This window comes from Hibiscus syriacus, unplaced genomic scaffold (genome assembly GCF_006381635.1).
Source record: "Hibiscus syriacus cultivar Baekdansim isolate YM2019G1 unplaced genomic scaffold, ASM638163v2 tig00116967_pilon, whole genome shotgun sequence".
NCBI lineage: Eukaryota > Viridiplantae > Streptophyta > Magnoliopsida > Malvales > Malvaceae > Hibiscus > Hibiscus syriacus.
In genome coordinates this window covers 50,701-72,789 of record NW_024063491.1, presented here as the reverse complement: position 1 = coordinate 72,789, position 22,089 = coordinate 50,701, and the positions used below count along the sequence as shown (strand labels likewise).

The 22,089-nt window shown below is 35.4% G+C and overlaps 1 protein-coding gene and 1 long non-coding RNA gene across 2 annotated transcripts; one reads left to right on the top strand and one right to left on the bottom strand.

The window, feature by feature from the left end:
* The first annotated feature begins 558 nt into the window (after positions 1-558).
* On the top strand, positions 559-14,590 carry LOC120191358. Its single transcript, XR_005522691.1, has 3 exons — positions 559-571; positions 4,317-4,321; positions 14,459-14,590. It is a non-coding gene; the product is annotated as an uncharacterized LOC120191358 (long non-coding RNA).
* LOC120191357 (protein SHORT ROOT IN SALT MEDIUM 1-like) lies at positions 7,357-17,392 on the bottom strand. The gene is given in 29 exon segments (XM_039194320.1): positions 7,357-7,573; positions 7,662-7,724; positions 7,794-7,835; positions 7,941-8,141; positions 8,328-8,696; positions 8,777-8,851; positions 8,999-9,073; positions 9,185-9,260; positions 9,262-9,418; positions 9,421-9,528; positions 9,531-9,760; positions 9,762-10,266; positions 10,393-10,423; positions 10,927-11,100; positions 11,756-11,819; positions 11,900-12,111; positions 12,998-13,112; positions 13,499-13,554; positions 13,638-13,736; positions 14,387-14,423; positions 14,520-14,662; positions 14,665-14,786; positions 14,789-14,989; positions 14,992-15,152; positions 15,366-15,457; positions 15,572-15,859; positions 16,106-16,312; positions 17,040-17,127; positions 17,286-17,392. Coding segments are annotated over 28 exon segments (4,065 nt in total). The 5' UTR covers positions 17,112-17,127; positions 17,286-17,392; the 3' UTR covers positions 7,357-7,483.
* Between the last annotated feature and the right edge of the window lie 4,697 nt (positions 17,393-22,089).

Below are 22,089 nucleotides of genomic sequence, written 5' to 3'. Positions count from 1 at the left end.
TTAGCTTGCATGCCTTCTCTGATGCGGATTATGGAGGATACAAATTAGATAGGAAAAGCACCTTCGGTACTTGCCAATTCCTTGGAAATATGATGATTTCTTTGGTTTTCAAAGAAACAAAATTGTGTCGTATTATCTACCACTGAAGCGGAATATATTTCAGCCAGTAGTTGTTGTGCACAAGTTTTATGGATGAAACAACAACTTTTTGATTATGGAATTGAAGTAGGTATCATTCCTATCAAGTGTGACAATACTAGTGTTATTTGTCTCACTAAAAATCCCATCCAACACTCTAGAACTAAGCACATTGAAATAAGACATTGCTTCATTAGAGACCATGTCACTAAGGAAGATGTAGTTCTAGAATTTGTTGATACTTTGCATCAATTAGCGGATATCTTTACAAAACCTTTAGACAAAGAAAGATTTTGGACATTAAGGATAGAATTAGGTTTAACTAATCTATCTTCACTTAGTGTTTAAAATGATTTTAGCATTTTTAATAATAAAATGAAAAATGCATATAATGATAATTTTTTATTGCATTCATTGCTATTAGTTAGGAGGAGTTTATGTTCTTTAGAGAAAATTAATTTTATGTTCAAATGAATCTTAAGGATTAATTTGATTAATTGAACATGATTAATTTTCAATATATGAGTTACCAATACCACTAGAGCTAATTAATTTAGCATTTTGAGTGTTTAAAACAATTTTTTTGTCATTTATGTGCTTAATACATCGATACACTTAACAGTGCATCGATGCATCCCTTTGAATGTGCATCGATTCATCATGTTGATGTACCGATGCACGCCTTGTATGTGCATCGATGCACAAGGCCATGCATAGATGCATCCGTCGGGATTTAGGTTTAAAAGGCTTATTTTTTCATTTGGTTCAAAACCTAAAAACTAAACCTCTCTAGCCGCTCGTCCCTCTCATTCTCTAAATCCTCATTTTGCTCAAATCAACGAAATTTTGTCAGAATCTTCAAGCTTTTCAACTCCTAATCATGTTTTTATCATCAAATCGTGCAATACAATATCACATTCCCTCAAATCCAAAAATTTTCAAGGTAATATTTCAAAAACTCTATTTTTGATATTATGACTAGTTTAGATTAGTTCTAGGATGAACATTATATCGGACATTGATTGTTTGATGATTATAAACTAGATTTTACAACCAATTTCATCAAAAACTCATAAATTTTCAATAAATTTTTTAATTTTCGAAATTAAAAATAAAAAAATAAAAAATCTGATTTTAGTTTTTAAATTTGATGTTTTTTATTTAATTATGTTGTCTTCATATAAAACTATACATATTATAATTTTCAAATGTTGTTTTTTAAATAGTTTTTTCAAAAACTATGCCCATTAGAATTTGATTTAGAGAACCTTGAATTATTGCGGACTCATTTGAGTTTTGGGATTGATTAAATTGCATACATGTGTTTCAATATGCAGGTTATATTCCTTTTTCCGATTCCTAAACTATGTCTAATCCCAAACGCCCTAGAACTTCATCGATTCGTTCTCGTTCAAACCAACCTCCTAATCTCATTCCTCCTCCACCTTCATTTCTATTAGGATCTTGTTTTAACATGCCTGAGCGTGGTAGAGACGAATTGTACTCTAGGTACAGAAATTCTTTTCAAACTTATAGAATCCGGAAAGAGCGTATTCCTTCTCTTCAAGCTATGATAGATATTAACTTTGAATACCTTCCAATTCTTAAAGTTTGGAAATTTGATAAAATGTTTCAGCTCAAACCTATCGTTTATCAACAGTTAGTCCGCATTTTCTATTCCAATGCGGTATGTATTCAAAACGAAACTCAATGTGGGACTATAGCCATTAGATCATATCTTTTAGGCCAATATATTAATATTGACCCCATGATTATAGCTTCACGTTTTGGATTAGATGATGATGGGTTATATAATGAGAATGAAACTGTAGATTATCTCTATGTTTCAAATGCTAGTGTTAGTACTCTACGATCTCATCACGATTGTTTTCTTCATCTGATGATCTCTTGGTGGTTTAGACTATCCGGAGGTAGGTACTCCACTCTTCGTATTAGGGATTTGTGGTGGATGCACTGTCTCAAGAATAAGATCAAAATAAATCTACCCCATATTATCTTCAATCAACTAGTTGATGTCATAAACATTGTTCCTTCAAAACATGTCGAAACATTAGTTTATGGATGTCTTCTTAGTAACCTCTTTATCAAACTTGGTCTAGACATCTCTCTCGACAATCTAATCCCACTCCAAAACCAAATCAATCTTACCTCCTTGAAGAAAGCGGATTGGAAACAAGACGAGGAAACTGGTCTTTGGGTATTTCGACCCGGTAAGTAAACCCCGGGAGCTAGCTCTTCACGAGCTGCTCCTAGCTCTTCTTGTGCTCCTCCTCCTCCTCTGGCTGCTAACGATGATCCTGAGTTTCAACAACTTATGCAAGATATTGACGATCGCGTTCCAGACAATGAGCCTGCACCGCAACCAGCTCCACAAAAGGATCAAATGCCTCCATATTTTCGTTCATTTTTGGAGACATTTGATCTACGGTATGCTTCCATCGAATCCCACTTGACTGTTACTCACGAAGCAGTAAATCAACGCTTAGACACTTTGGAAGCTCGAAAGGTGGAATTTCAAAGGGAGATGCTTGTATGCATGGATGCTCTCTCTCTTGAGATGCAAGCCCGATTTCCTCCTCTGCCTCCCGATCCCTCTATGGACGTGTAGACCTTGTTTTGTTTTGGATCATCTTTGAACTTTTATTGTTAAAATGTTTTGAATACTTTGGGGATTATTATTTTTATTTGGATTGTTTGAATTTGTTTGAAGATATAATTTGGATCTTTCTGGTTTTTAAACTTGATATATATATTGGTTTGATTTGAATTTTCACTTTAAGCTTAATATTTATTAATTTTTTTTGCATCAATTTCATATTAGTTGCATTATGACCAATTATGCCATTTCACATTTGATTATGAATATTGATTATGAAACTAATGGCTAATGTTTTGCTTGATTGTGATCTTAGCAGCTTAAGCTATATTACTAATCAATTGGCTAAATGTTTTTCACAACCTTGTTTAAATTTTTGAGTCTTTTTGATTTAACAAAAAGGGGGAGAAATGTCAAGTGTTACAATGTTTTAAATGTTTTAAAAGGGAGAAGTGTTATAGTAAGGGGGAGTAATTTTTCAAAATTGATTTCAATTTTTTTTTTGAAAATCTTAAAATAACAAAAATGTTTTTTTTATATCAAAAAGGGGGAGATTGTTGAAAACAGTTTTGTGTTTCGATATAACAAATTAAGTTTAAATGAATTTTAAGATTTTACAAATGATTTTCTAAGTATATTAGATTTAATTAATCGAATTACTCCAAGTCTTTCAAGTTCAAATTCAAACCTTACTAAAAGTGTAAAATTGTGTGTTATACTTAATATATTTTTGAAACAATTTTCACAAAGTATTTTGAACCAAAATCAAGCCTAAAATCAATTTTTCAGAGTGATGCTCCGATGCACCAATCCATGCATTGATGCACCATGAATTAAATTGAACATCGACTGTATTTCATGCATCGATGCACATACCATGCATTGATGCACTGAGGATTTTATGAAAACATCGAATGCATTTGATGCATCCATGCACCATCCATGCATCGATGCACTCTGGCTATTTTGAAACATCGAATGCACTTGATGCATCAATGCACTCTTAGTGCACCGATGCACTAAGGGTCCAACGGTCAAAATATTTGAATTTTACACTGATGCACCATGGGTATGCATCGATGCACTGACGCTCCCAACTGAATTTATTAATTGTTTTCACACTTAAACGACTATATTGACTCCACTAAGCATCCCCAACGTTCAGAATCATTTGAAGGTGTATTTAAACAAGCTTAGAAGCCATTGATCAAAAATAAGAAACAACAATCAACAAGAATCAAGAGAGAATCAAAGAGAAAGCATCAAACCTCAAGTTTGAGCATTTTCAAGCTTATTTCATTCAATATTCATTTTTGCTTTCAAGAACACGTATTGTGCTCAATTTTATTATTCTTGAGTGTTCTTTCTTTGTTCAAGAATTGTGCAAACATCTTGCCTTGTGAGGATTTTCTTGTAAGTTTGCAAAATTTGTATTGTTCTCTTTGGGAGAGAGTGTTCTCAAGAATTTGGGGTATAATTCTTGAGGGATTTGTAAGGTTACTCTTTGTCCTCAAAAGAAAGACAAATTAGTGAATTTGTGGAAAATCCTTAGTGTGGATAGCTAAGGTAGTGGACGTAGACTTTGGTTGAGAAAGTCGAACCACTCTAAATCGATGTGCAATTCCTTTCAATTTTTTGCAAAAACTTCCACCAAAATTTTAATTGCCAATTCACCCCCTCTTGGCTGATTCCATCGATCGATTAACTCAACACTATGGTTAATTGCTTTCCCAAACATTCTTTGATCTTGAAATGATTCCTTAACATACTCATAGAATATTGCTCAAACCCTCTTGGGTTAAAACTAGTTATCCAAATTTTCTAAGCAAAACTAGCATTTTTTATCCACATCAATAGTTTCACCAGATCAATATGTCTTTAAAAATCCTTTATCAAACTTCTATGGTCAAATCTTGTCTTTTTACAACATAAGGGTATTTTCGTAATTTTATCCTACCAGAGTATTCTCATATTTTCCCATCTAAGTACCTTTGATAAAATAAATTATATGCTACAGATCCAAGCTGATTCCTTTATCACTAAAGACAAAACTTAAAATTTTAATTCGAACAATCCCTCAATTTTTTTATAAAAGTCATCTGAACCATAATCAGTTACCGAATTTTTATCGTATTCAGATCGAGTGTAGAAATTAATTAACTACACATATGAGATCAATATTATCTTATTCATGCATTTACCAATATCAACATATTCCAATAAGCATAAAGAAGTAGTAAAGTATTATCTCGATTTTCGTGTCATACTGATCGACCATTAAATTCCATTTGAACGCCCTCGATTTTGAAATCAACTTCCAATAATTCCTCATATGCATATCAATAGGAAATTCATAAAAACAGAGCTTAATTCTGAAAACGGATCTAATCTAGTGATAAATCAGTCAAAAACAACTTATCGGGATCGAGTTTGGCGAAACAGGCCCCAAAAACATATTCAGGACGTCGAAAAACATAAAATATGACTTTTCGATCAAAATCAAAGTTAATGGGGTTGACTAGCAATTTCGAGACTTTCGGGTCTGAATTTCGAAAAACGAACTGCATAATCAAACTCAGAACATCGAAAAATGTCAGGATAGGTGTAACAGGAAAAAGTCAACGGTCGTTTAACGGCCGGTCAACGCCAGTCAAAGTTATGGTCAACACCGGTTTACGGTCAACGCAGGTCAACAGTCAACAGTTTTACACAAATATCACCCTAACAGAAATTAATTACAAATTTAGCCACATTCGAAAAATATTTACAAAACTAACACCCGAATTTTACACAAATATCACCCTAATAGAAATTAATTACAAAATTAGCATCCCTTACTCGCAGTGGTGGCACGTGCGGCGTGTGAATAGTGATACGGTGTCAGAAAATTCCCGTAAAAATTCCTAAAAATTATTTTAAGGCATTTGAGACACTTACCAAACTCGGTTTACAATTTTGAATGGCGTAGAGCTCGATTCCGAAACGTTGAAAACTTTGACGGTTTCACCCCTCTACGCGTCAGCGACGACGGAGAAACGGAGAATACTGGTGGACTCGGAATGATGTAAGGAAGACGATGGTGCGGGAGGTGTCGAAAACGGATGGTCGGATCGACGTGAGTCGATGAAAAACCAACTGAAATTGAGTTAAAACCGACGATACTTCCGATTGAAATTAACGACGAACGGCGAAGATTCACAACGAGAGGTTTGAGGGGTTTTGTTCATCGATCGATAACGAACACGATGGTGGTTTTGGTTCGTCGATCGGAGGTCGGACAGCGAGAAGATCGGAGTTGAAAAGAGGGTTGATAGAGGATGAAAATTGGGAAACAATATGGAAACTGCGCAGGGAAAAGGGTTTATATTTTCTCATAAACAAAAATAGTCAAATCATGAGTTTAACCACTGAATTTCTTGCACTTCTTAAAACGGTATGCCAACTTTGAAATTTTACAATTTAATCTACCGTTTCTTTCAAAATACCAATTAAATTCATCATTTTATAATTTCTTAAATTTAGCCCCTAAATTGGGGTGTTACTGAGGCAAACAAACAATCCCTTAGTCGACAAGAGAAAGTTAGTCAACAAAAGAAAAGAAGTGAGCCTCCAATTTTACAATGACTTCTCTTTTGCGAAATTTGAAGGATTTCAATAACTGTTAAAACTTAGAAAAGAGTAAGTAGTGCTGTGAATAAATTGTAAATCTTGTGGAAAATTTTAACTATGATGATTCATTTTAGGGTCACTTTTCATTTGAATAATTATAAAACAAAATGTACTTTTATGAAGAAAACTTGATGGATTCAATCATGATTTAATAATAGTTTTTAGTGTTTTATTTTTTTTAACAAATTTTAAATCTAATCTTAATCTTTCCTAAAAGGAAGGGGAAGTGAAATTTTCACGTATAATATAGAATTTTTAATTTTGTTTTTCATTATAATCTAATTTGATATTAAAAATATTAATAAAATATAACACATTATATGAAAATACTAATAAAATAATCCATATCATCATAGACAAAAAAGAATCAATATATAAAGTTCAATTATTAAATTGAAAAGCTTCAAAGTTCAATGAATAAAATAGGAAAGAGAATAAAATTCAATTACCATATTTGTAATTTACACTTTTAACTATTATATTTTACATGAGAGAAGCAAGAAAGACCATGATAAAACATCAAGACAAGCGCAAAGAATTTTTTACATATTAAACGTGATGTTAGAGCTAGACTTTCGAATTACAACAAATTTATATATCCTGATTCTTTACTACTTTCTAAATGCGAAGCGGTGATAATTGATAGTTAAACTTGGTTCTCAAAATTATATAGGGAATTTGTTCCCCCCCCCCCCCGGGCGGAGAAGTGGAATCCCTATGTAAGGATGTAATTTATCTGAATATAATACTTCATTTATCCAAAAAAAAAAACTAAACAATTTATTGGCTAAAGTACTACAGCCAAATTCCCAGTCAATTAAGGAAAACGAAAGCAAGATCAACGCTAAAAACCTAAAACCAGACCACCTAACACATGTCGCATTGCCAAGTCATCACACAGGCTGCTATGAGCAACTAGCTTACATTAAGAGTGACCAGTTAAAACCCTTCATTCAAATATCTGGGACTCGGACTTCAGCTCCTAGGAATCACTCTTTAATGGCTGTTTATCAATAGATGCAAAGCAGATTATATATAACAGTCGTACCCAAAACAATTTCATACGTCAGACATTCGAACCAGCTTGTCATAAAGAATGTGGTCATCCCTTCCTGTGTTGCTCTCTAAAAGTGCACTTTGCACTAGTTCCTGATGCAGGTAGACAAAGCCATCAAAAAATCCACAGTGCAATAAAAGCCAAATTATATGACACAAACAACGGCAAAACCAATCTTACTTTGACATCCCTATGAGAAAGAAACTTCCCCAAACTGTGAATAATCAATCTCATGTCTTCCACCTGCACAATAATAATAAATGGTCACTATCACTAGTGTGAGAGAATATATACCAATTAAGTATGTCTTACCCTAATATAGCCGACTCGATTCCGGTCAAAAAACCTGAAAGCCTATTACAAGGGAGGCTTCCATTAATAAGGGAAGAAAAACAATCCCCACTATATTAATAGGAAAAGACTCAAGGCAAAGGGAAATGACAGTGAAATAGAAAATACCTGCAACAAATCCTTGTCTGTAACATACACCTTCTTCTTAGGATCAACTTTCTGCTCCTCCTTTCTAGACACATCTCCCTCAGGATCAGGCTCCATACTAGCAGCTTTTGTGGCGATTTCTGATTTGGTGGATTCTGCAGCTTCATTCTTCTCAGCCTCCTTGTCAGGCTTAGCCTCTGTTTGTTCCTTCTCTTCATTTTTCTGAGTTACAATTCTTTCAGTGATAAGGATAAATAACAACACTATCATATAAAAATGAATTCACCAACACAAATTACCCTAAAGACGTGATTGAAATTCAAGGGATGTGTCCAAAAACCCTCAAGTGAAAATAATGTTCAACAAAAATCATTTCAGCTTCCCTGTGCAAACAGGAGGAAACTTTACCTCATTAGAGGAATTGGGTTGTGGATTTGCATCATCCATTTCTTCATATTCTTCAGGATCTTCCTCTGAATCTTCATCTACTTCATCTTTTATGTTTGGCTCCTCAACATGATCAGCACTATTTTCTGCCGCTGTCTTCCTTGGCTCCTCAACATGATCAGCAGTAATATCTTCCTTGGTCACAGTCATTTCAAAGTTCTCGTGAGCTGAACTTAATGCGTCTGCCTTAGCAGATTCATTTTTCTTCACAGGGAGCTCACTGCTTTTTGATTTTTTCATTGGAGACTTTTTCTTGGTTTCCTTATCATGGATTTCTTCCCGTTGTCTCTTGCGCTGATTTCTTTTGCTCATAAATCTCAGTCGCAGTTTCTACAAAGTGAAAAAGGATGTCAGTGAAAAATCTTTTTATAGGAATAAAGTAAAATAAGACTAAATCATCATAAACCAACCTGGAGAAATGTTAAAATACGGCAACCCATTTGATACTGAAGCATTTCATACATCACCTCGGCAAATAATGAAAGCTGCAAAAATGGAATGGACAAGATGTAAATAAAGTAAGAAAAAAAATAGCTTCAGATGTCATGAAGTTATAAACGAAAATCTATATAAGATGGCAATATTAAAAAAATGTACATATTAAGGCAGAAAGGTAACGAGGGAAACAAAACCTCAAATGTCGATTCTTCAATGTCCTTATCAGTATAATCCAAAAGTGAATCCAGTGACAGGGACACTGGTCGCAACTGCAGGCAAACTCATAATTAGAAAAATATAGAAATTTAGATAGTTTATGAATAAAAAACATTTTCCTTCACAAAAGTTCAGGCCATGCTTCAAAAATATCATTAACTTACTTTAGAATCCTTGCTCCACTTTGTTTGTAGAATCAATCCAGGATTCTTCAGAGAAGGTTCTTCAGGCTTCCTCCTTCTTTGATTCTTTGTTAGAATTACTCTGGGATTCATCTTTAAAATCTTTGTCATCTTTTGGCTTTCCCCCCTCCTTCAATTGCCCCCCCTTGACATCACAAGTATCCTTCGTGTTAACCTTTTTCTTGTCACTCGGAGACTCCGCATTAGTTAACTTTCATCCTTTTTATTCTCCTTGTCAGCCTTGATTTCTGATTTACTTGAACTTATATCAATACTTAGTTTTTCTGAATTTGAGGTCTCGCCACCACCCTGAACCACCTTTTGTCATCCTCACCACCTTCATTCTTAATTTCAGCTACTTCACCCTTAGCTTGTGTAGGAGGAACCTTTCTTTTAGGCACCCTCTTAATAATTTTCTTCTTTATAGTTGTTTTCACACCGGCATTCTCTACAGCTGCAGAAGTGACATCTGAATTATCCTTTGGCTTATCCTCAGAGCATCCTGTTTCTACCTCCACTTTTGCCTCAGGGGGAACTCCATTATCTTCACTCTGATCATTTTAACAGCAGCTTCCTTTTTGTAATTTTTTTCCGTACAAAAGTTTTCACCCCGGCACTAGCAGCAGATGATTCTTCCTGTTGACCGGTAGTCTCTGATTTAGTGTTCTGCTCTCCAACATCTTCATCAACCCTGTTGCTCTGTTTGCTAGCAATATTTACTTCCACAGCTGTCTTAGTTGCAACTTTCTGTTTGACAATCCTCTTTATAATCTTTTTCTTCACAGACTTTACAGCACCTGTCTTAGCAGTAGCAGTAGCAGTAGCAGCAGGAGCTTCTCCACTTTCTTTTTTCTCAGGACCTCCTTCAACAGTTATTTCACTGCCATCCTTCACCTGAACATTCTTTTCACCCCCAGTAACCTTCCCTTCAGTTGCACCTCCTTCAATAGATTTTCCATCTTTCTCCTTTTTGTTAGCGACAACTCCATAACTAGACGACACAGACTGAATTTTTTTCCCAGATTTTCCTTTTTCAGTTTGTTTTGTAGAATCTGCTTCCTTGTCTAGTCAACATAAATGAAAAATTGAAGTAAAGGGAAAAACTATTGACACAATTCATTACTGATCTGCCCATAGAATATATGCAAGAAAATGCATAAGATGATGAAATTTGTAAACAATCAATTCACCTTTTGATCCTTCCTTCCTCTCCTTTGATTTCTGAAAGTAAAAAATATTTCCATTAGTCAAGTAACACCTTGACTATTCCTTATTTAATTACAATAGATATAAATGTTGAGAAAGATATAAGAAACTAAGGGCACCGATATTTCCATCTTAACACAAAACTGATCAAGTGGTTTGGAATTGACAGTTTCCTTGCATGTAATGCTCAAAGCTATTGTTTGTTCAAAATCTTCTGATATTTGACAAAAGTCCAAGGATCAAGAAGTTTAGCATGCATGACATCCATTTAAGTAAAGCATACCCAATAAAGGTTTTGGCATTTTGCTTTCTGTTAGTACTTCTATTTGTGGTATGTTGTTCTGTGAACCAACGTGTCTGCTTATAAATCACAGGTTCACATTTCACATGAATAGACTAAGCAAATGCATCTTCTTAACAAAGCCCATGCATAAATACAAAGATGCATTGCTTCGGACATTCAATTGAGGTCAGGAAACCTAGCAGAAAGGCAGAAAAAAATAAAATAGGACAATTACCTCTCTTTTCAAACACAGCTGGCGCTCCCTCTCGGAAACAGCTTTTCTGTGAGCTAACAATTGGGCTCGCCATGTATCAAGTGAAGGGCGGCATTCAGATAAATCTGGAACAAAGAGTACCGTGACCTCTTTATGGCTAAACAGCCCATCCTTGCCAATTCTGTCATAATGTATCTGCAAATAACCAAGAAAGCTCAAAAGTCTAAGTAGATTCTTGTATGTCCAAGGAACAAAATTTAACTTAAGATACAGCAAGAAAAAATTGAATACAACTGCAGAGCTCATCGGATAGGAAATGCCATAATGAATTCTTGCCACCCACAAAACTAGAAACCAGATAAGTTTCGCACAATTCAACAGAATCAACAAACTATAATTTAGAAAATTTCATTGTGTTTAAGTAACCATTTTGCCATCATGCATAGTTGCATATTTCCTTAAGTTTTGGCTACCATTTTACCAGCATATAGTTGCCAAGATCAAATAGCATATGAAGAAAGAAAGTAATTTCCCCAAATTACTTTCATGATGAAAACCAGATAAAGATTAGCAGTCTGTGATTCTAACATGAGTGGCTGGTCTAGACAATGACCAAAAATAACAAATACATAAACCAATAAAAGGGCTGATCGTGGGTGCTGAGAAGGTAAAAGGATTTCAAGTCCAATAGAGTGAACATTTTTATATTTAAGCCTGAGCAATAGGTTCAAAAAAATAAAATATATGAGGATCGTGAAGAATTATTTTCAGACCTAAAGCAAAAATGCTTTTATCAGTTTTGTCACTTCATGACAAGGTTTCTAGTGATAATCAGAATGAATAATAATACCTCAAGGAAAGGATTCCAATTCTGACATTTCTTCAAATCAAGATTAACAACTTCCTTTGCATACCTGCTCCAGTAAAATAATTCTCCAAATGAGAAATGAATCATGATATACATAGCATTCAATTAGAACGGAACAGGACAAACCTAAGGGCCGTTTGAATTAGAGAGAACTCATCACCAGCAGGATTGCTGCCATCAGCATAAACACAAGGCCCACCAATTGCCATGAAAGAATGGTCCTTTTTAAGAACAGCAAACCTTAGAATATTGCAAATATGAGGTATGCGGTCATCAGGGACTTTTTCAGATGACAGCTCTTCTAAAGCACTCCTGCTTAATCCACTCATCAAAATCATCTGAACAAAATCACATATACATTAGTAAAACATTATTCAAATCATATTTGATATATATCTTAAATATTCCTATCAAAGAAATTCAAAGGGAAAAGCAGGTGATATATTTTAAATCATGCAGGAATTATACCCGTCAACTTTATAAAAGAAACCTCAAAGTAATACACTGCTTACTTACATCACACTCTACCTCGTTCTTCTACAGGTTTTCACTGTCATAAAAGTCAAAATATGATACAATAACATTGACAACAAGAAAGAATTCTCTTCCTTTCACCATATGAACTTTGACAAAATGCACCAATCCTTACAAAACTTCAGCACGTTCAAATGAGTGTCATAACAAATTAACAAACTATGTGCACGATTACTATATCTGATTATGCTTATAGTAAATTGACCAACATATACCCCTCAAGGCTTTTCTTAATCATGACAGTGTGGATAACAAAAGTAAACTGTTGGGAAACTAGATTCTATGCAATAGTCATCTAGATGAAACTAACAAGAAGATCATCTAAGGGCATAAGGAATAACACCAAAGTACCAAGTAATTATAATGCCAATTCAACCAAAATAATATAGTAGCAAGGCAAGCACTGCTTGAAGCCAAGTCCTCTCAATTGCAAGCCAACCAAGAAACACCATTATTTCAAGAAACTCGGATCCAAAGTAGCACATTAGTTCAACGAAGTTGGATTCTTAAAACCACTACTGAAATGGAAGTTACATTAATACCAAAGCAAACATTCAAAGTTTAAGTGCTTTAATCAACAACTCAATTCCATCATTCATATATTATGTTCAAATGGCTTAAGAAAACTCCCATAATAAAGAAATATGAAACTATAGCTTTGCATAGATGATACATTTACAAATGACCCACCTTCGCATTCCACATTGTGCTTCCCTGTTCAGGCTTTTCCAGTTCAGCAGGCACAAGCTTGCTGGAATGTTCTTTTGATTCAGCTAAACTATCTTCAATGAAATCATGCTCAAAGCTGCTCACTCAACAGAAATTAAACTATTACAATTTCATAAAAGCATAAGATGCAAAATCATTTGGTTGATTTAATGAGGGAGAAATGAAGATGAAATGAAAATGGGGAAGGAAGCTGATTGGGGTTCAAGCTACTTAAGTTTTGAGAACTAATATTTGGCTGAATTGTTTTGTTATTCCACAAAGGAAAAGTTCAAGCTTTATGGAAAACAATGCATTCACATACAAAAAATAATTAATTGGTTAAGAAATTAACAGCTCGTGGATAAAAAACATACATCCATGATGGCAAGACCCATTCATTCTTTAGAAACAAAACCAAAAAATCAATGCTAGTTGAGATGTCAAAAGCTTATTCAAGTAACAAAGACATCCAGGAGTTGATACCTGACATGAGTATGCATGGAGAGCTTAAGATTCTCCTTTGGCCAGTTTATAACAACCTACAATAGTTGAAGATGTCTGGTAAAACAGAATACCTAAGAATGCCAATTTAATGCACAACTGAATTTTGAGAGGAAAAGACCTTTGAAAATTCAGGACACACAAAAAGTCTTGGACATCGTTTATCAATTGATAAATAGCCTCTCTCTACATCTGTCAAGTTGGACGAATATACCTGCAAGTAAGTAGAACATTGCTAAAAGGATTAAGAACATTACAAATGGCATGCATATACAAAAAGTAAAAAAAAAAATACGTATCAATATTAGAGGAAAATATACTGGAAAAGGTCTCTGACTCAGAAAAGTCAACAAATCCTCTAGAATAGGGGATTTTCATAAATTGGAAAACTGAGTTGCAACGAACCACCACTGTTTAGAGCAGTCTGCCGATATAAACCCAGGAAGCTCTGAAAGTTTTGAAATAGTCTCCATAGAAGGTATACAGTGTTTACTCAATGGGGAAAAGGATAAGAGAATGTGGAAAAGAAAAGAACCAAAGAAATTAGAGGATTGAAGGAGCAAATTGAAACCTAAGTAAAGAATCATAAGAGGTGCCCCGGAGACAATGGGTCAAACAACACACTCATAAAAGTGAGCAACAACACATAAGCACATGAAGAACTCTCTAGGTTTAGGAACCAAGCAACAAGCACCGCAGACCATGAGGCAAATACCAACAGGAAGCAGCAGAAGATTTGAATGCCCGTGAAAGAGCAATAACAGGAAGATTTAAGATATAAATCAGATTCCAAAAGGGAAAAAGCAAATTCTTGAAGAAGTTTAAACTATCTCCGAATGGAAACTCTTGCACTGTCCTTTTACCTTGCATAATAATCTCTCCTTTTTTCTTAACAGGTGAAAGACGCCTTCAGCAATAGATAACATGAAGTTAGTTATTAAGAAACACAAGGAGCTAAGCATTCAGAACTAGAGCAGGATGGAATGTAAACATCAAAATCCACCTATGTGAAACTTCACGACGCGGGGATTCTCGCCTCAAAGGTCGGGCCTCTTTTGTCAAAGATGGACCACGGTGATCCCTAGAAACTCTCGCCGGAGTTCTTTCACGCGTAATGTCAAGTGCACGCTTGTGCTCTCGTTTCTCTCCTTCTCCCGCTCTCTTTCCTTCTCCCGTCGCTCCAAGATGCGCAAACGTTCTCGTTCTCGTAGTCGTTCACGCTCCCGTTCCCGTTCCCTCTCCCTGTCTTTCTCTCTTTCACGCAAATGATCCGACGACGTTCCTCCTCTCTCATCTCAAATTCCCTAAGGTAACCAGCCCTGTCGTCCTTGCGTGATAATGTACTACCAGGATATTCAGACTCGAGGGTTGTGACATGAAGCCCTTTTGTTCCATAATCTCTACCAGGTGGTAAGCTCACACCATAACCAGGATTTGCAGAGCTAGGCGGATACATGAGATCATCAACATTTTCCTTGGAGCTGCCCCTAATATCGAAGGGGTTTGTCCACCATAAGAAGAAGAGCTCAGCAATGATGAAATGCGAGGATCAGCATCTAATCTTCCCCCATAAGACAAAAGATCTTGGGTGGAATGACGAGTAGCAGCACTCCTTGCTGCAAGATAATCAGCTTGTCTGCCATAAATGTGTTGCTACTCAGTCTAGTAAGCAATATATTACCGTCTAACAAACAGTCAATAGACTATCACCATTAAGGATGAGAAGGTTGGCCTTGGCCATACATCGAATTCACAATGATATTACTACAAGTGAAAATCTGTTGCTATTATGCACAAACATCTTCAACTGGAAATTGTACAGTAAATATTCTACAAAAGTGATAAATACCTCGAACAACTATCATTAGAGACTGATTGAGATTTGAGCAATTGCTCTTGTCGAAGTAAGACAGCTTGATCAAGACGATCATATATGTCAGGCTGTTACAAAAGATAGTAAACATTAAAGATTTAAAACAAAGAACATGGAACAATATTACAAAATGGAGAATGGTGGAGCACATTTATATCCAGAACATTAGGAAATAGCTTGACCTGATGCTGATGACCAAAAATAGAATCAGAATATCTTCCAGTTGGCTCATTAGGCAAATCCCTCCCCAGATAACCGCCCTGTCGTTCTCCAAATTGTCTTCTCTCCACAGTAGGATAGTCAGGAATCTTATCGGCATACATTTGATCACCTTTGTGATTATAACCATGACTTGATGATGAAATATAATCAGTCGATGCAAATTTTGGTGAATCTGGCAGAGTTGAGGCATAAGCATTACGATCTTCCAAAGCTGATGCTCCACGCCCTTTGGAACTTGCAGCAGGAACCTAGTACGTATAAAAAACCATCAAATTCAAATTCCATTCAATACAATCTAACAATATTTTCCATTACCAAATTTAACTATATTGTGTATATCATAAACTCCCAAGGAAAAGATAAACAGCATATAGCAACTGAAACCAACCTTGTCCCCTGAATATCTATGGTAAGTCTTAAAAAGTAAAGAAAAAATTGAAGATTTACAAGTTACAAGAACATATACATAAGTGAAGAAAACAGATTCCACTGACCTGCTGAGTAGCACTTAAAGCAGCCGTGCCATATATAGAGCTATACTGACCCCCATAATGAGCTGAAACTGAGGTATGGGCTCTGTATCCACCAACTTCTGCATCTTGAGAACTGCCTAAAATTGATGAATGCCGAGAAGACAATGGCATTTGAGCTCCGCCGTTAGGTCCTCCAACAGAACTACCAGAATAACCAACAGCACCCAACTACAAAATTTTGCCAAAATTGTAAACAAAATCAGGCCCATGATAAGTCTTTAGTTATAACACATACTATAAAGTGCTATTGCCAGGGAAAATCCAGGAATTTAGACGTGTTGCCACCAGGGAATTAAATAGCAGCAGGGTAGCAGAATAGTGGTGTGGTGGCGCCATCCAAAACCGCTATTTCCGAAAACAGCTGTGTGAAGCGGAATCACACCAATAGCTGTGGATTGTGGCCACAATTTAACAGTTAACGGCTAAGTGAGGCAATAGCGAGTGGCTATTTCAGTTATTGTTCCATTAAGGTAAAATTAAAAAAATAATTCAACTCTACTATTATCCCGCAATTATTATGTTTTACAACAAGGTAACAATCATTGCAGCGCTATCGGCGGTGACCACAATAGCATTGGTTATGTCCATTGTCCGCAACCACAATAAATGCCACACCTCAAAATCCAATAAATATTTTATACATACAGCTACAGTAAATATTTTGGATTAATAATTTGAAAAAAAGGTGAAGTGTGACGTTAATATAAAGAAAGTAAAATTGTTTGTTTTTTTTTCACAAAAACAACCAGTCTAACGTTACAAAAACGTTTCAAAATCAGTTCCATTCAATCCCATCATAATACATAACAAAATTAAAACAAACCATTAGAAAGAATTACAAAAGAGGATCTGGAAGAGGTATCTTTAACACGAAATCATTAAATTAAAGGCTCACATTTTGAGAGTATCCGGATTGGCCAACGTAGGACTGCTGCCCGTAGGCATTCGTCCCTCTGGACGAATACATTAAAACTAAATTAAATCTGAAATAAACAACATACAAAACATGTCAATGAAACAATAAAGAAAATAACAAACAATTCAATATGTTTTGCATATAAGCGCAGAAGCTAGAAAACAATAATAATTTTTTCAATGAAAATCGGCAAATAAAAGATTAAGAAGAGGGAAAGGGAATTACAAAAACAAGAGGCGAAAAGAAGTTGAAATTTAGGGAAAATGCAATCGGCAAACCCTAATGCATAGAGACTGAGAACAAAGGGGGGTGACTTTAAAGATTACTTGAAGCTGGAGACTAATAAATAGTGAGGATTGAGAAACTAGGCTTTTTATTTGTTTTCATACTAAGGCTACTGTCTTTAACAGCGGGCTTTAAAGAAAATACATCTCAGTCCCATATTCCTTCCATGGGCCTCAATTAGAACCATTTGTTTATTCAACGCCTTTTTGGGTCAAATTTGTCAATCTGTTCTCTACCATTTATAAATTATATCTTTACTCTATATACTTTAATTTGGTTACTTTTAGTTCTTATATTATTTTAAATTTTAAAATTTCAGTCCTAAATCAAACAATATAGACACTACATTGCTAAATTACAGGGTTTAAAATGATAAAATTAGAGAACACATCAACTATTGAGAAAGGATCGAAATTGTAAGATTTGAAATATACAAGACTACAAAAGACCAAATTAGCTTTCTAATAATACAGGGACCAAATTAGCTTTAATCGGCTGCAGAATTCTTTGAAGTATGCCATATCTATAGGAGTAGCATCTATTGCTGATAATACATAACCGTCGATTGACCAGCCGAATCAGTGTTCGATAGCCTTGTGACATTAGTTTAACAGGCACAAATGGGGGCCTACTTCCTATGGCTTTATTAGGCTTCTTTTTGCTGCTCCCCATTTGTTTCAAGGGAACAACAGCTGAGAGGTTACATAATATGAGATGAGACATTAAGCAGGCTTATCAACACAGATACCGTGATCAATAACTCGTTTTAGGATTATATATATATAATTAGCGGCTTTTGTTCATACAGTAGATGAAGAATGCCGAAGGTTCAATGTAGTGAGAATACTTTCAGTTTTGCAGCTTTTCTAATTTATATATATTTTACAGTAGACAATCTTAGACAGTTAAAAAAAACACAATTACATAACATACTAAAATCCTAAAACCAGCTCCCCTCAAACCGTAGTAAAGGCAGCGCCGGAGCTTTTCATTTTTAGTGCCCTCCTCACTGTTGCATGCAGTTTTAGAACTAGTAGTGACCAATAGCTGAAGCAATGATTTATTAGTATAAACAGAAGACTGCAGCGAAAGGCCTGACCAATGTTGGCAAGTTTCTAATGAGATTAACCTTCTCCCTGTGTTCCTATATTTGGCATTAGTTAGATGGAATGAGAGAATAGGACGAAGCGTTTTTCAGTAGTGGCCGTTGCTATAGCACTCCCTAGTGTTCAGTATGGATTACAGCATAGCGATCCCACTGATCAATTTTGATGTGGTCGCCTAGTCAGATGCTTCACCAGGCTCAAGTGGTCCTAAATTCATACTATTGCTGCAACTAATTACTAGATGAAGCAGTGTGAAAGATGCAGATTTAAACAAATACATATGGATTTCTCTTAGAATCCAGTAGAAAGAACAAAATCAAAGTGGAAATTAGGTGAAAGTTCAGAGATAGTGTTTTGCTGTGTTTTTCATCAGAAACTAATCTTATATGATTGCTATATCAAAGACCACTTGATATCTTTTTCAAGGAGCTGAAAATTTCATCTATGGACGTTAATGGTGCTTTTTATTCCTTATCGAACCTGAACTGAAAAGACAGACAAAGAGAAGATGAGTCTTTATGTCAGGACACTGTAACTTATATGACTGAATGACTGAAATCATCTGAACGGAATTTTGGCTAAAATCTCAGCCTGACAATAATTTTGATTTTCCGTACTGTAGATTGTTTAATAAGTTGGACCCTCCCTAGGGATTTGAATGTTGAATCTCTGTCTGGTTAAACTTTATGCATGTCACATGTGACTTTAGCCTGATGTTCCTGTTTTTTTTCTCACAGCACTGGAAACAACGAAACACGTCTTCAAAATTAAAGCATTTTTCTTGTGCCTTATTTGGTTTATCAGTTGATTTCAAGTCCTCAAAGTTTGCAATTGTGGTCATAAAAGTGCTAAAGGAGCTCTTACATTAGAGATTCTACATTTTCCCTATCATTTTAAACATATTTTGCAGAATGATATAAGCATTTGTGGTGATAAGGGACGTCGTATTACAGCTCCTCTGAGCTTCTAGCAAATAGCTGTTCGTTTTGTGACAGAAAATATTTTCAAGTCCTAAACACTCGTATCTCAGTCGTAAAGTGGTACATCTAATCATACATTAGAGATTCGTCATTTTTTATGGGGATCCCAAGCATTCCTGGTTAAGAAGGGTCAGGTTGCCAGTCATGACAGCTTCCAGCAAACATCTTGTTTGTGGCAAGAACCAACTATTTCCAATAACCTAAAATCAGTCATCTTAATTTGTTTCAAACCAGCAATGACCCCTTTTGGCCTATTAATTGCATTTGTCCCTTTCCGAAGAACAATAAAGCGAATGAATTGATTGGTCCGAGCTGTATCAGCATTAAAAAACCAAAAAAGGGATGGGAGTGGGACATGACTATATGCATTGATGTCATTGTACAGAAAGGAAACACTAGTCTCGTTCGTTGCTTATTTCCTCCATATACTTGGAACCCAAACGGATAATAAGGCAAATCAACCCTACAAATTGGCACCTTAGATTCTGTGAATGCAATGTGTTGAAACTTACTGCAAATTTCAGAACACGGCTAGCATTCTTGTAATGGAAATTATCTTATGATATGAATTTTTCATTTATGCTAACCCCAGACAGTTGTTTCATACAATGGTAGCATTAAAGCATGATAAAATGAATGCAATGTTAGATCTAAATCATATATAATTTTACGCACATCAGCATGGAAACTTACTTCATAAGGTGATCCAATTCGGCCACATATGGTTTTGAACCTCCTCCATTACCTTCATGTGAAAGTGCTCCATATTCTTTGCCATTTCCAGTCTATTATCATCATAGGTGTAACATGTAAAATGAGAGAGAATTGTAGCCAATGACAACTTGCCGAATCAATGTTAACTCCACCAATGTTTGTTTCATTTATGTCTTCCAAACTTATTTTAGCTTCTCAATAGTATTCCAATGAAAAATTCAAATCTTTGGCGACAAAATTAACTTAATGACTTCATGGTAAAGATTCATAGATATTAATCCAGAAATACCATAATATATGGACGAGATAAATTAGATGGCCGCAAGTCATCCTTGGCTGCAGTACTTTACCTCATTTACACATGCTAGACCTTAGATGAGATCTGGTTTGATCCAGCAATGGGAAACAACTTGTAGTTTTTACGAAACCTAGTTAAAAGGTAGATTTGATGAGCTTGACCCTATTTTTGGGAACTAAAAGCAGGGCCATAATGCAGCAGAGTATGTTTTAGGCTAAAGCTAATAGTCTTCAACTTTGTTCGGCTTAAAAGAAGAAGAAATGTTTCTATGACAGAAATTTTTCTTTTATTTGAAGACTATGAAAATGGAGGCTTGATGATATCATTATTCTGCAGAAAAGAGTTTGAAGAACAATGGTGCCATAGCGTGAATGAGGTAGGTATATATATACACATGATATGAATCCATAGCTTAGTCTAGTTGATTAATACATACTCTATTCCGGACTGCCGCTTCCTTTGTACAAAAAGAAAAGCTTACTTTATCCTATTGAATATTTGCATCCTAGTCCCACCCTCAACTAGTTTTTGATGCCTATCCATTGCTTTACCAATTTGACAATTTGCTCGCTAGATCATCATTGTCCAAAATATCTCATGCTCAAGCTTGAAGTAGTTCACACGCAGATTAATAAGAAGGATTAAATGAAGATATCCAAGAGTTAAGGATGATATCACATAGGGAGGACTAGACTGATTAATTCTGGTCATCATGTAATGATAATGGGACAATGGTGGATATTGGGACCATCTTCTGATCTTATGAAGCTATGGGGGCTGATATGGTGACCCCAACTATCTTTTTATGGTCACAAACATTGAAGCACAAAGGTAGAAAAAGTTCTTTTTTTTTATATAGAATTATCTCAAACAGAGTTTGCTCTGGAAAAACAGTAGCCAGCAGCCAAGAAACACAGTAGTAGACAGAACTTGGGCCCTTGTTTCAAAACAGTTGAGATTCTAACCCAACCCAATCCATGTAACAGCCCAACACCTTGCACCTACCCCCCATGAAAGACATGTTCCCTGCGTATTTTTCAGGCTTCGTGTTGATGCTATGGTTAAAAAAAGATTAGGAGATTGAAGTCGGTAATCAAACCCTTTACTTCTGCCCGTCAAGCTTCCAGCTTGGATCGTTCACCAGGTAAATCACCTATACTTGCATAATTTTTTTTGTTCAATTTTGTATTCTGATCTTATTTTCTACTTCTAGTAGTGTTAAATTGGTTGGTGATCAGAAGCGAAACTTTGGCTCCAATCTGACCTTCACTCTGTAACTCATATGGACTCTTGCTTCTTCTTTTTTCAGTGAACAGCAATTAACTGTAAAAAATAGCCGCAATATGTCACAAACTAATGGAGTTGAGGATGTAAGGAAAAGAAGGGATGAATGAAAGTGAAAATTCAAGTCGATGATGAAAAACATCAATCTTTGGTGAAGAATTTGATGTATCAAAAGACTGAAAGATGCAGATGGAAACGAAAATGAAAAGATCTGATGCCCTCAGCCAGAGAGGTAAAATGAAAGTTGAAAAAATTCGTTACCACATATGAAATATTGCATGGTTATATATATATATATATTTCAATAGTGAACTTTATTCTTTTGCTTTGACTTTTACAGGAAGAAGCAATCAGAAAAGTAT